General features: G+C 42.1%; 1 protein-coding gene across 1 annotated transcript in view; it reads right to left on the bottom strand.

The window, feature by feature from the left end:
* Positions 1-6,312: 6,312 nt before the first annotated feature.
* Positions 6,313-13,396, bottom strand: part of LOC106589191 (glutamate receptor ionotropic, NMDA 2C) — an 87,101-nt gene continuing 80,017 nt past the window's right edge. Inside the window, exon 16 of the mRNA XM_045710218.1 lies at positions 6,313-9,285. Coding sequence (XP_045566174.1) covers positions 7,645-9,285 — 1,641 coding nt within the window. The 3' untranslated portion in view covers positions 6,313-7,644. The remainder of the gene's footprint in view (positions 9,286-13,396) is intronic.

Here is a 13,396-nt window from a genome sequence, read left to right as displayed (position 1 = left end):
GGAAGAGAGTCAGGGGGCATACTAATTTGGTATAGATCAGACCTAACACACTCTTAAATAAGTCAAAATAGGAACATTTTATATCTTGCTACCTATATCCCCCCCAATAGAATTCCCATACTTTAACGATCACAGCTTCTCTATCCTTGAGGGGGAGATGAAACTACTTCCATGCCCAAGACATGTACTAGTCTTTGGTGACCTAAATGCTAGAACTGGACAAGAACCTGACCCTCTCAGCACACGGGGGACAAACACCTACCTGTAGGTAACAGTAGTCCCTCACAAATATGCCCCCCTAGACACAACTATGACAAAACAACCAACAAAAACAGGTCACAACTCCTGTAGCTCTGTTGCATGCTGGGTCTGTACATAGTCAATGGTAGTCTTCGAGGAGACTCCTATGGTAGGTACAGTACACCTATAGCTCATCTCTTGGCAGTAGTACTGTAAACTACTTTATCACCGACCTCAAACCAGAGTGTCTCAGAGCGTTCACTGTCAGCCCACTGGGACCCCTATCAGATCACAGTTCAATACTCAATTACGAAGCATCAAAGCCAAAGGAACGGCACAATATTAAAACATTATTTAGATGGAAGGAAAATAGTGTACCAAAAAACTATTGGGCAACAACAAATTCAATCCCTTTTAGACAACTTCATGGACAAAACATTCCACTGTAATAGTGAAGGTGTAAACTTATCAGTAGAAAGCCTTAACAGTATATTTGACCTTTCAGCTTCCCTATCAAATCAAAAAATTTAAATCAGGCAACCTACGAAAATTAAAAACAATGACAAATGGTTTGATGAAGAATACAAAAACCTAAGAAAGAAATTGGGAAACCTAGCCAACCAAAAACAGAGACCCAGAAAACCTGTGCCTTCCGTATGGTGAATCACTAAAACAATACACAAAAACACCACGGAAAAAGAATGAACAGCACGTCAGAAATCAGCTCAATGTGATTGAAGAATCCATAGAATCTAACCATTTCTGGGAAAATTGGAAGACACTAAACAAAGTTATCTATCCAAAACAGAGATGGATAAACCACTTTTCCAATCTTTTTGGCTCTACAACAAAGCAAACAGCAAAAACAAATACATGATAAATTACAAATCTTAGAATCAGCTACCAGAATTAATTATTACATTGAATGAACTACAGGACAAAATACAAACCCTGCTACTCAAAAGGCGTGATATTGATGGAATCCTAAATTAAATGATAATATACAGACCATAAATTTCAATTGGATATGCTTACACTCTTTAACATTATCCTCAACTCTGGCATCTTCCCCAATATTTGGAACAAATGACTGATCACCCCAATCCACAAAATTGGAGATACATTTGACCCCAGTATATGGGCACAAGGTGAGACCCAGATGCAGACACAGGAGGCAGATGGCTAGAGTCCAAGATCTTTATTAACAACCCAAAAGGGGTAGGCAAGAGAATGGTCATGGACAGGCAAAAGGTCAAAACCAGTACAGAGTTCCAGAGGTACAGAAAGGCAGGCAGGCTCAAGGTCAGGGCAGGCAGAATGGTCAAGTAGGCGGGAATGGAGTCCAGAAAACAGGCAAAGGGCAAATCCAGGCTGACTTGAACATACAAGACGAACTGGCACAGAGAGACAGGAAACACAGGGATAAATACACCAGGGAAAATAAGCGACACCTGGAGGGGGTGGAGACAATCACAAGGACAGGTGAAACAGATCAGGGTGTGACATCCAATAACTACTGTGGGATATGCATCAACAGCAACCATGGGAAAATCCTCTGTATTATCATTAACAGCAGACTCGTACATTTGCTCTGTGAAAACAATGTGCTGAGCAACAGTTTAATTGAAAGACCACGTATTCACCCTACATAACCTAATTAACAAACAAACAAACAAACCAAAAACAAAGCAAAGTCTTTTCAAGCTTTGTTGATTTCAAAAAAGCTTTTGACTCCAATTGGCATTGAGGTCTGCTATACAAATTGATGGAAAATGGTGTTGGGGGAAAAACAGACAACATTTATAAAATCCATGTACACAAACAACAAGTGTGCAGTTAAAATTGGCAAAAAACACGTTTCTCAGATGTTTTTCAGAGAGGGGGACTGGGAGACTAGTCAGGATCGAGGGAAAGATGAACGGAGCAAAGTACAGAGAGATCCTTGATGAAAACCTGAGACTCTGCATGCAGCATTCTACAAAAACATCCTCCTTGTACAACGTAAAACACCAAACAATGCATGCAGAGAAGAAGTAGGCTGATGTCCGCTAGTTATGAAAATCCATAAAAGAGCCGTTAAATTCTACAACCATCTAAAAGAAAGTGATTCCCAAACCTTCCATAACAAAGCCATCACCTACAGAGAGGTTAACCTAGAGAAGAGTCCCCTAAGCAAGCTGGTCCTGGGGCTCAAACAGACCCCACAGAACCCCAGGATAGCAACAGCAACAGAATTAGACCAAATCATGAGAAAACAAAAAGATAATTACTTCACACAATGGAAAGAATTTACCAGAAAACAGCAAACTCGGATTGCTATTTGGCCCCAAACAGAGAGTACACAGTGGCAGAATACCTGACCACTGTGATTGACCCAAAATGAAGGAAAGCTTTGACTATGTATAGACTCAGTGAGCATAACCTTGCTATTGAGAGAGGCCGCCGTAGGGAGACCTGGCTCTCAAGAGAAGACAGGCTATGTGTACACTGCCCAGAAAATGAGATGGAAACTGAGCTGCACTTCCTAACCTCCTGCCAAATGTATGACCATATCAGAGACACATATTTACCTCAGATTACACTGACCCACCAAAGATTTTGAAAACAAATCAAATTTCGATAAACTCCCATATCTATTGGTTGAAATACCACATTGTTTGATCACAGCAGCAAGATTTGTGTTCTGTTGCCACAAGGAAATGGCAACCAGTAAAGAACAAGCACCATTGTAAATACAACCCATATTTACTATATGTTTATTTATTTTCCCTTTTGTACTTTAACTATTTGCACATCATTGTAACACTGTACATAACCCTAATATTACATTTGAAATGTTTATATTCCTTTGAAACTTTTGTTTGTGTAATGTTTACTTTGTTTATTATCTATTTCACTTGCTTTGGCAATGTAAACATATGTTTCCCATGCCAATAAAGCAATTTGAATTTCACTGAGAGACAGAGAGAGATAGAGAGTGAGAGAGAGAGAAGTGCACACACATACTGTATATAGAATAAATAAGAAATGCGCTTTGGTGATGAAATGTAAGTTCCTTTTGTTATAAAATACATTTTACCAAGACAAATATGATTATTCATGTTCTGAATTGTTCAGTGAGGTCTTTCACTAACCTATCATTAATATTATATCCAAAAACTCAGATTTCATAACCAAATACATCCGATAATAAGCAATGAGCTATGTTAACATAGCGATGCAGGTTTCTCGTAACAACTTTTGAGGATTTTACATTCTGTGGTCGTCGTCATCAAAGTTGTTTCCGTGGTTCGCAAAAAGCTAAATTAGCATGACACGAGCTGAATTAAATGTAGGTTTTGAAAATGAAAGCTTGTTAAATGTAAATGTGCTCCGTTGACATTTCACAGAGATACGCTTGTTTTTGTTAGAAATCCAATTTCTTTCTTACAGGAATTCTGAATTCATATGAAAAGCATATACTAAAATATGAAAATACTACATGTCATGTCTCAAAATCGATATCCGTCTAACCTCTGTATTGTTTAATGTCCCGCAGACTCGAGAAGAAAGATGATGAGTTCAATGGGATAGTGAGCCTGTCAGGTAGCAAGTAGCCTTAATTCTTGCACAGAATCCAGCCTAGTTGACACAATGCAATTCTGTAGATTTTTGACCACTTTTTAGTCACCCTAATTATGGCCATCCTACAAGGGTAAAAACTCCAATAACTTTTTAATGGATTATAACAGAGGCATGCGGTTTGGACATTGTTTTTAGAGGGTTATCTACACAATATTATTTTACCCATTGTTTAATAAATGCGTTTTGATTGGACACCCTTCATAGAGGGCATAGGGACAGTGGTAATAAGACAGAAACAGATGACAGAGAGTGAAGCCGGCAGTGAGAGATAAAGAGAGATAAAGCGACAGGCACAGAGATGCAGACAGTGGTAAAAAGAGAGAAACATGGGACAGAGCAATAGAGTCACACAGAGAGAGCAAAAGAGAGACTCACAGGCACGTTTGTCCAAAATACTTTTAATTGTTCTTAGTGATTAATTACAATGTGGAAAAATCAGGTAATACAGATACTAGAATAGCTTTCAATGACCTCCTTTAGCTATAATTTACAGAGAGGAGGGAGGGGAGAAATAGTAAGTTCTGCCATCATTACACAGAGAGAGGAAAGAGAGAGCGGAAGAGAGAGAAATAGAGAAAGAGAGAGGGGAAAAGGAAGGGACTGGGAAAAAGACGGAGAGAGAAAGAAAATCAATCAAAGTAAATGCCTCACCAAGTCAGTCAGTTCTGCCATTATAAAAGTCCTGAAAGATATGCCTGAATAGTTATTGGTAATTTGAAACTAATATATATATATATATATATATAGATAGATATAGATATACATATATATAGATATAGATATATATATATAGTTATATATATATCTATATAGATATATTAATACATTAATATAATACTAAAACAACAAATAGCATGATATATCTACAGTATATATTATCTATATCTAAATATAGAATACATATGCAGTGCATTCGGAAAGTATTCAGACCCCATGACTTTTTCCACATTTCGTTACATTACAGCCTTATAGTGAAATTGATTAAATATTTTTTTCCCCTCATCAATCTACACACAATACCCCATAATGACAAATCTAAAACAGGTTCATATTCATTTCTTACAATTTGTAAAATAAAAAAATCTGAAATACCTTACATACGTAATTATTCAGACCCTTTGCTATGAGACTCGAAATTGTGCTCAGGTGCATCCTGTTTCCATTGATCATCCTTGAGATGTTTCTAAAACTTGATTGAAGTCCACATGTGGTAAATTCAATTGATTGGACATTATTTGGAAAGGCACACACCTGTTTATATAAGGTCCAACAGTTGACAGTGCATGTCAGAGCAAAAACCAAGCCATGAGGTCAAAGGAATTGTCCGTAGAGCTCCGAGACAGGATAGTGTCGAGGCACAGATCTGGGGAATGAAACCAAAACATTTCTGCAGCACTGAAGGTCCCTAACAACACAGTGGCCTCCATCATTCTTAAATGGAAGAAGTTTGGAACCATCAAGAATCCTCCTAGAGCTGGCCGCCCCGGACAAAATGAGCAATCGGGGGAGAAGGGCAGGGAGGTGACAAAGAACCCAATTGTCACTCAGACAGAGCTCCAGAGTTCCTCTGTTGAGATGGGAGAACCTTCCAGAAGGACAACCATCTCTGCAGCACTCCACCAATCAGGCCTTTATGTTTGAGTGGCCAGACGGAAGCCACTCCTCAGTAAAAGGCACATGACAGCCCACTTGGAGTTTGCCAAAAGGCAGACCATGAGAAACAAGATTCTCTGGTCTGATAAAACCAAGATTGAACTCTTTGGCCTGAACGCCAAGCGTCACGTCTGGAGGAAACCTGGCACCATCCCTATGTTGAAGCATGGTGGTGGCAGCATCTTACTGTGGGGATGTACAGAGTACAGAGCGATCCTTGATGAAAAACTGCTCAAGGGCGCTCAGGACCTCGGAAGACGAACCTTCGCCCCCAGTCTAACGGGACAACGATACTAAGCACACAGCCAAGACAACACAGGAGTAGCTTCGGGACAAGTCTCTGAATGTCCTTGAGTGGCTCTCCCAGAGCCCGGACTTGAACCTGATCAAACATCTATGGAGAGACCTGAAAATAGCTGTGCAGCGACGCTCCCCATCCAACCTGACAGAGCTTGAGAGGACCTGCAGAGAAGAATGGAAGAAACGCCCTAAATACAGGTATGCCAAGCTTGTAGCATCATACCCAAGAAGATTCTAGGCTGTAACTGCTGCCAAAGGTGCTTCAAGAAAGAACTGAATAAAGGGTCTGACTACTTACGTAAATGTGATATTTCAGTTTTGCAAAAATGTATAAAAACCTGTTTTTGCTTTTTCATTATGGTATTGTGTGTAGATTGATGGGGGGGGGACTATTTAATCCATTTTAGAATAAGGCTGTAATGTAAACATTTTTGGGAAAAAGTCAAGGGGTCTGAATACTTTCCGAATGCACTGTAAATCTGATGAGAAGCCCTATTAGATTGTGTGCTGCTGTGGATGTATCATCCATCCAGTGTGATGTGCTCAGAGTAGGCACATATCTAGTATCAGCCTACCTTCCCAAAAACCTTACCTTAACCATCAGGGTGGGAACACAAAACTGACCGTAGATCAACGTCCAGGATTATATAGCTTCTCAGATCACTTCTATAGCTGAAACCTTTTCATTGCACTGTAGATACACACACTAAGGGCTGGATTCAATCCGTATCCCCACAGTATCACGGAAGATCCTCGTTATAGCTCGTTATAGGCAATGTTCCCACATTTGCAGAGACTGCACTTACAGTAAACCCTGCATGTCGGCTCAATCGAAAACTATCTTTGCATTTTAATGCCGATCTTTCTCAATACTTCCGCGATATGGATTGTGTCCAGCCCTTAGCTTTCCGTATTCCTTACCAATATACAGTGTGTTCATATCTACAACGGAAACCTTTTTATTGCAATTCTTCTCCAGATTCTTTAACTGTACTCATACTTATAGAAATTGCTGGGTTGTCATGGCCTTGTACATAGCAGTCAATAGATACAGGTAACTGTGATCTTGTTAGTGTGTATGGTTGTGGGAGGTTTTTTGCTTATATGGAGAGCTGAAGACATGTTCCCCTTTCGCTCGGCTCAGTGGAGAAGCGCTCGGAAATAACCCGGCAAGGGCTGACAACACACAGAACACACACAGCACACATACACACACACACAGAATACACACACACAGCTCTCTGGGCTATGTGACATCTCTGAGAGCATCTGTCCCACACAGCAACACTACTGACTCTGTACATCGTGGACACGTAATACAATGCACAGAACACAGGAATATAATGTTTCAAAGCAGCAAGTGAAATCAACATTCCATCAAAAGCCAAGGGTGCTTCTAAGGGTTCTCCTATAGGGACAGCCGAAGAACCATTTTAGGGTCTAGATAGCACCTTTTTTCTAAGAGTGTAAAAATTGAGAAAAGGGGACGTCACTGTGCTAGGCTGAGCTAGCTACAGTACAGTCACCTCCACTACACATCCTTTCAGTTTCATGCTTTTTCCAAAATGGACAATTAACATTCAGTCAAACACTCTACTTTGTCTGTTCAATAAGGAATAAGGAAGTTCAACTGTCCAACCTACCTACCCCTCAGCTTACCACCTTTACTGTACAAATCCTTGGTGTACATGTTTCTGTGTATGAGACGTAGCCCACCTCCCTCTGAAACGGTCACTGTGGATCACAAATCTTAAATGTGGAAGTCAAACAGTATATTCTATTGTATAAATTCCAGTATGTAAAGTCTGTAGTGTTTGTCTGTGTCTCTCAGACCTCTGACTCCAGACTAGACACGCGTCCCCAGGGCTGGGTCACACAGGATCTGTCCTCAGACCTCAAACCTCCTGATGCATCTCCTCTCTGGGGCTCTAAGCCCGGATCCTGGTCCTCTCGGTAGGCTCCATTGGCCCCATAGGCTCCATACAGACTGTCCTGGTACAGTGACCCCCTCTGGCCTCGAATGCCACCTTCACAGGGCAGGAGCTGGCATACTGGGCTGGGACTAGGGTATGTACCGGGGCTGGGGCTGGCGTGGTTGCTGGATGCCTGGGAATGGGCCTGGAGGTCCAGGGGGCCATGGTAGAGAGGCAGCCCAGGGTAGGAGGTTAGATAGTGGGAGTACTGTCTGCTGAGCAGGTTGGTGGCTCTCCGGACCACCCCAAGGCCTACCCCCCCTCCGCCTCCCTGACCCCCCAGCATGGCCTCCCTGTAGGTGGGCAGGTGGGTGGAGTTTGAGTACCGCAGCTTCTTACGTCCGTTCCCTTTCCTCTGGTCCTGCCTTATGTGGAGATACGCATGCTGGCGAGTTGAGGTGGCAGGGTAACATAGGTTGTTCCGGAGGGGGGCGGGGTTGTAGAGTTTAGTGGGAGTTTCTTGGTCGGCCATGATGCAGGGGAACAGGTCTGGTAAAGCAGAATGTGATTGGCAATCAAGGGATGTAGGCGGAGTTTCGTCTGGCTGGAGAATCCGCTCACTCCCCCAGGTGGCTCGGAGGAAAGATGGCCGTCGGTGGAGCCTCTGTCTGCCTGCCAGAACCAGCTCCTCCAGGGGAAGAGGCCAGGAGCCAACGCAGCCTTCTACCCCAGGACAGAGCACCGTTCCTGGGTACAGGGAGTCGGGCATCTGGGTCGAGACGTTGTTCTCCTGAAGGTGGTTGGCCCGGAGTTCAGCCAGACACACTGTCTTCTCCTCCCTGCGCCGCCTCCTCTCTCCTCCTCCTGATTCCCCTGAGAGGAGGCTCTTGCTCCTCCTATTCTTCCTGGAGGGTTCTGTGTGGGATGGATGGGAGATGGCAGAGGGGGGGTGAGAGAAGGGGTAGATGTCTGGCAGCTGAAGCTCACTATAGGGGATGAAAGGAGAGCGGGGGTGGGAGATGTGGTGGGGCTCCACATACAGCCTACCTGTGGAGGGTTGAGAGTAGGAAGAGAGGTGGTCCCCCCCAGCCAGGTCAAGATGAGTTCTACTGAGACTAGAAACAGAAAGTGGTCTGTCATAGAGGGAGGAAGTGCGAGCCGGGAGCGTGTATCGTAGCGGCGTGGGTCTCGCCAACCCCTTCTGCCTGTTCAGAGAAGTCACTACACCCAGCGTGCAGTATTGCGGGCTAAGGGGGCGCTCGGGGGACAGGTGTGTGTGTGTGTTCTCTGTGACATGAGAAAACCCTCCTGGAACCATTTCCGTGGTGACCTGCTGCGGAATGTGGACTGGCAGGTTGCCGCCATGGCGACCCCAGTGTTCTATGGTCTTGGTGGCGTGGTCCAGTGAGGTCTCGACCTGGGCAGAGTTGACCAGGTCTTTAGCGGTGCGTAGCATCTTAAGCATGTTAGCCTGGGCGTAGTTAGCTGTCAGATCTGAGTTTGCCAGGTTAGGGTGGTCTGGTTCCTCCACCCCGTTGAAGCAACTGTAGATTCCCTGGGAGATGGAAGAGAGAGGGAGAAAGGGATAGAGTAGGTTAGAAAGAGGGAGGGAAAGTAGAGGAAGGGAGAGAGGAATGGGGGGTAGGAGTGTAAAAATGATGATCTATTACACTTAACCTTCAGCTAACCTAGAAGCCCTGTAGAGAGAAGACTTGGCTCAAAAGTTACACCTCACATATAGTAAGAAAGTAATTTCATTCAACTAATTTTGCCAGTTTACAAAAGTTATGAATTCCTTTACCATTCCCCTGATTATACAGAACATCCCTATAGCCAGTGTTGTGTTCGAGACCACCTAAAGCGAGACCGATTCAAGACGAAGACCGGAGCAAATCGAGACAGAATCAAGACCGAGAACAGGAATGGAACAAGGGGTCCGAGACCGAATCAAGACCGAGACCAGAAAAATGTCCAATTCAAGACCATGATTGTAATTTTGTCAAATCACCACCATAATAAGAGTTGTAAATGTCCAGTATTTCAGTGTTCATATTTCAGAACAACATATGGATTCTTTAGAATTTCAAAATAGTGAAAAAATGCATGCTGAGGGAAATTAGAGCTGCTCTATAAATTATTACTAACCCAAACACAGTGGGGAACAATGGGCCTTCTACACTTTCAGAGACAGCTAAGGATTTATAAAATATTGACTACAATAGTATAATACTAATGATCATTATATTATTTTTTTCCATGATGTTCGGATTTAATCGTTTCAGTTTTTGTTGGAAAGGAAAGGGTTAACACTGAAGAGAAAATAATATCCAATCAGGATTTTTCTTTGCTGGTCTCTGGGAGATACATCTTGCTAGCTGAGTCAGCCATTGGCTAGGCCAACAGAATCTAGACGAAGGCATCTGCCAATAAACTGTATTAGGGCAACATTTTGGAGGGACAGTGGAATCAACCGATCACATTTTGACTTAATGGATGGGACCGTTTTTACAAAACGCATGGAAACTTTTGCCTTCTTGAAGGCCAACAGGTCACTGCGCAATAGCGAGCAGTAGTTTCCCACGGTCTAGCTAGCTTTTGTTGTCGGCTAGTTTTTAGTGGCTGTAGCAGGTGTTATGAAAGAGGATGTTGTTGCTATTTTGTTAGCTTATCCCTTTTCAAGAATAAATTTCAACAAGAAGTTAAGTTTCAAATGATCATCATCCGGTGAGTGTTTTTAGTTTTTATAACACTTGCTGTTGTTAGCCATCTCTTTGAAAATAACTTATGAAACACACATTTAAAGTGGAACTAACAGCATTTTAGCAACATGAAATTTGATAAAAAATCTATTCATGTACACCGCCAAGAAGAAAATTGTCATTTTTACATTTTCATAAATTCTTAGAATGTTTGGGAATTATTTATAGTAAGGCACATGTGATAATTCTATTGCAATATAGAGTGAGAACGTGGTGTTTGGACAATTAATAGACACTGCAGTAAATAAAACTGTTTTGTCTAGGAGCGGAGTCTACAGAGACTGGTGAGCTATAGCCAATCAGATCTACAGTAGGCCTTTATACAAACAAGCCATTTGCCCCACGGCCCTGCAATCATTCACATTGAACTGGACTCAGGGGCGGAAATCCCGGGGGGAACGGGGGGGACATGACCCCCCCATCCTGGGAAAAATATGATTCGTCCCCCCAATATATCACTGAAACATAACTATGTAATTTAAATAATATTAATAATATGCAATGAAAGCAATTGTGCTGATTATAGACACTTAATAGCGCGTTTTTAAGTTTCAAAAGATTGCGACCCCCCCACCCTTTGCCTCAATGGTTTGATCCACTGCCAGTTCCTTAGTTGGCAAGGTAACAGAGGGGTCGTGTCTACTGTCTGAAAGGCACTCAATGCACATAACTGACGTGAGGTTAATCCAGTCAATCGCGCACACACACTAGCTGAATATGCAGAGCTAGAGCGCAAATATTAACTATTAAGCTAGCTAGTACCTATTCCATTTATGTGGCGTCGTCAAAGATGGAATCTTTGCTATCGTCAATTTATTCCAAGATCAGCATGCAGATGATGTAAGTTAGTGCTTCAAAGTCCCTGTGATAAGGTTAGCGATAAACTGAAGTCCAAACTGAACAGAACTACACTCTCTTCTACCATTGTCTTAAATATATTTAATGGTCTCGTTGCAAAAGCTAAATTGTCGCAAGGGAACTTTTATTTATTTATTTTATTTCACCTTTATTTAACCCGGGTAGCAAAGATTATAGCAAACACCACTGAAACTGAATTGGTTCTCGCTAGCTTTGCAAATTCAGCTATTGTTGGAAGCCAGCCAATATAAAATTACAAAAGGTTGCAGCATATGCTGTGTAAATGGTGAACTCATACAGCTGTCAACTCTTGTCATTTTAATCCGTTTCACATTTGCTAGCTACCTTTTAGATCGAAGCCCAAATAGAATGATAGAAGATGATAGAAGCCCATCTCCTACTGTAAATAACATACACACTGTGTGTGTGTGTGTAGCCAGCCAGCCAGCCAGGTAGAAAAATGGCAGAAAAATAAAAGACGGACATCAGAGTATTTTTCAATACACCAAAACGCATAGTAAGAACCCTAGTAGCCTAATATCTCAAAGACTAGTTGATAAAATGTTCATAAGAAAGAAATGAAATTCTAATGGAAATGTTTCACAATGATGTCATTAGGCAGAGCAGGCAACAGATGGCACACAGACAGCAGAGTTGGGGACTGATATGCAGGGACAGACTGGCAGAGACAGGGAGTCTCAGGTAAGTTTGTTGAGTCTTTGTTTGGCAACATTATGAAAGGTTCTCAATTTTGACTTGTAAAATAGGAACATAATTGGAAAATGCCATGGATACCCCCACTCTCAACTTAAACTGGTGACTGATCTAAGATTTGTTAAAGGCAATGGTATTGCTGTTGTGATTAGTTGTGTAGTTTTGGGTACCGGTAGTTAGGAGTACGGCAAACACCTTATTTCTTTGGTTCCTCAATATACATTTACCATATTACAATGTAGGCTATGTGTTACAGCACTACTGTTGGTGTCCCCCTCAGGAATTGCTCTTGAGAAAATTTCATGTAATTGTCCCCTCCAAAGTTGATATCAGATTTTCTCCCCTGACTGGACTGTGTGTTTACAGGCAGTGGCAACAGCACAACTTAGATAATTAGAACTCATTCGACAAAAGCCACAAAATACACCTGAAAGGATTTCTGCAAATGTGTTAACACCATGGGAGTCCTCTTTCATTTGGGAACTCTACAGTACTATTGATCAAACAACCATGAAAAGTTAGGCTCTCTCTCCCTCCGTTACGCACATCAAGAAGTTAAAAAAATTAATGCTAGCCAGAGCAAGATGAGCTAAAATCTAACAAAGGAACATTTGATAAACCCTCTCAAACGTTTTCAGCTAGTAGGCCCTCAAAATTGTACTGATAAACCATGGGGAATTGTAGCCTCCTCGTCCTTCTGCAGCTTGCCTGCCAATGCATGCTTGTCCCAACCAAGCACCCAAGCTGACTGGTTAAATTTGCCTAGCTTGCTAGCTAGCTACTTCCAGACACAAATTAGAGAACACCTCACTCTGACAATTTTACTCGCCGTAGCAGAGCTGGTTAAGCTGTTTACATGTTATCTAGTGCATTCTTGACCAACTATTACTTTTTTTGTCTACATTTATTGACACCGGTCATATTCAGCAGGTGTTGCGCATTTGTAAATTCATCAGTTGTTCTGCGCTCTGGCAAACTCAAATGAGAGTGCTCCAAAAAAAGATAGGAGGGGAAGAAGGTAGTCACTCACCCACTCCTCCAATGGCATGACATGACATCCTCCTAGCAGCTTGATAGCTAGCTAGATAACGTTAGAATCTGTGTTTTTAGCTTGCTACATAAATAGATACCCTAGCCTATTAGCAACGTTATGACTGTGATCATTGCGATGTGATTATTGCAATCATTGCCCTTGCTAGTTTGATCGTATTGACATTCCCAGCCTTAGTTACATTCATTTTTTTTTATTTCACCTTTATTTAACCAGGTAGGCTAGTTGAGAACAAGTTGTCATTTACAACTGCGACCTGGCCAAGATAAAGCACAGCAGTTCGA

Source organism: Salmo salar, chromosome ssa28 (assembly GCF_905237065.1).
Source record: "Salmo salar chromosome ssa28, Ssal_v3.1, whole genome shotgun sequence".
NCBI lineage: Eukaryota > Metazoa > Chordata > Actinopteri > Salmoniformes > Salmonidae > Salmo > Salmo salar.
Note: the sequence above shows the minus strand (reverse complement) of the source record. Positions and strands in the feature narration are given on the sequence as shown.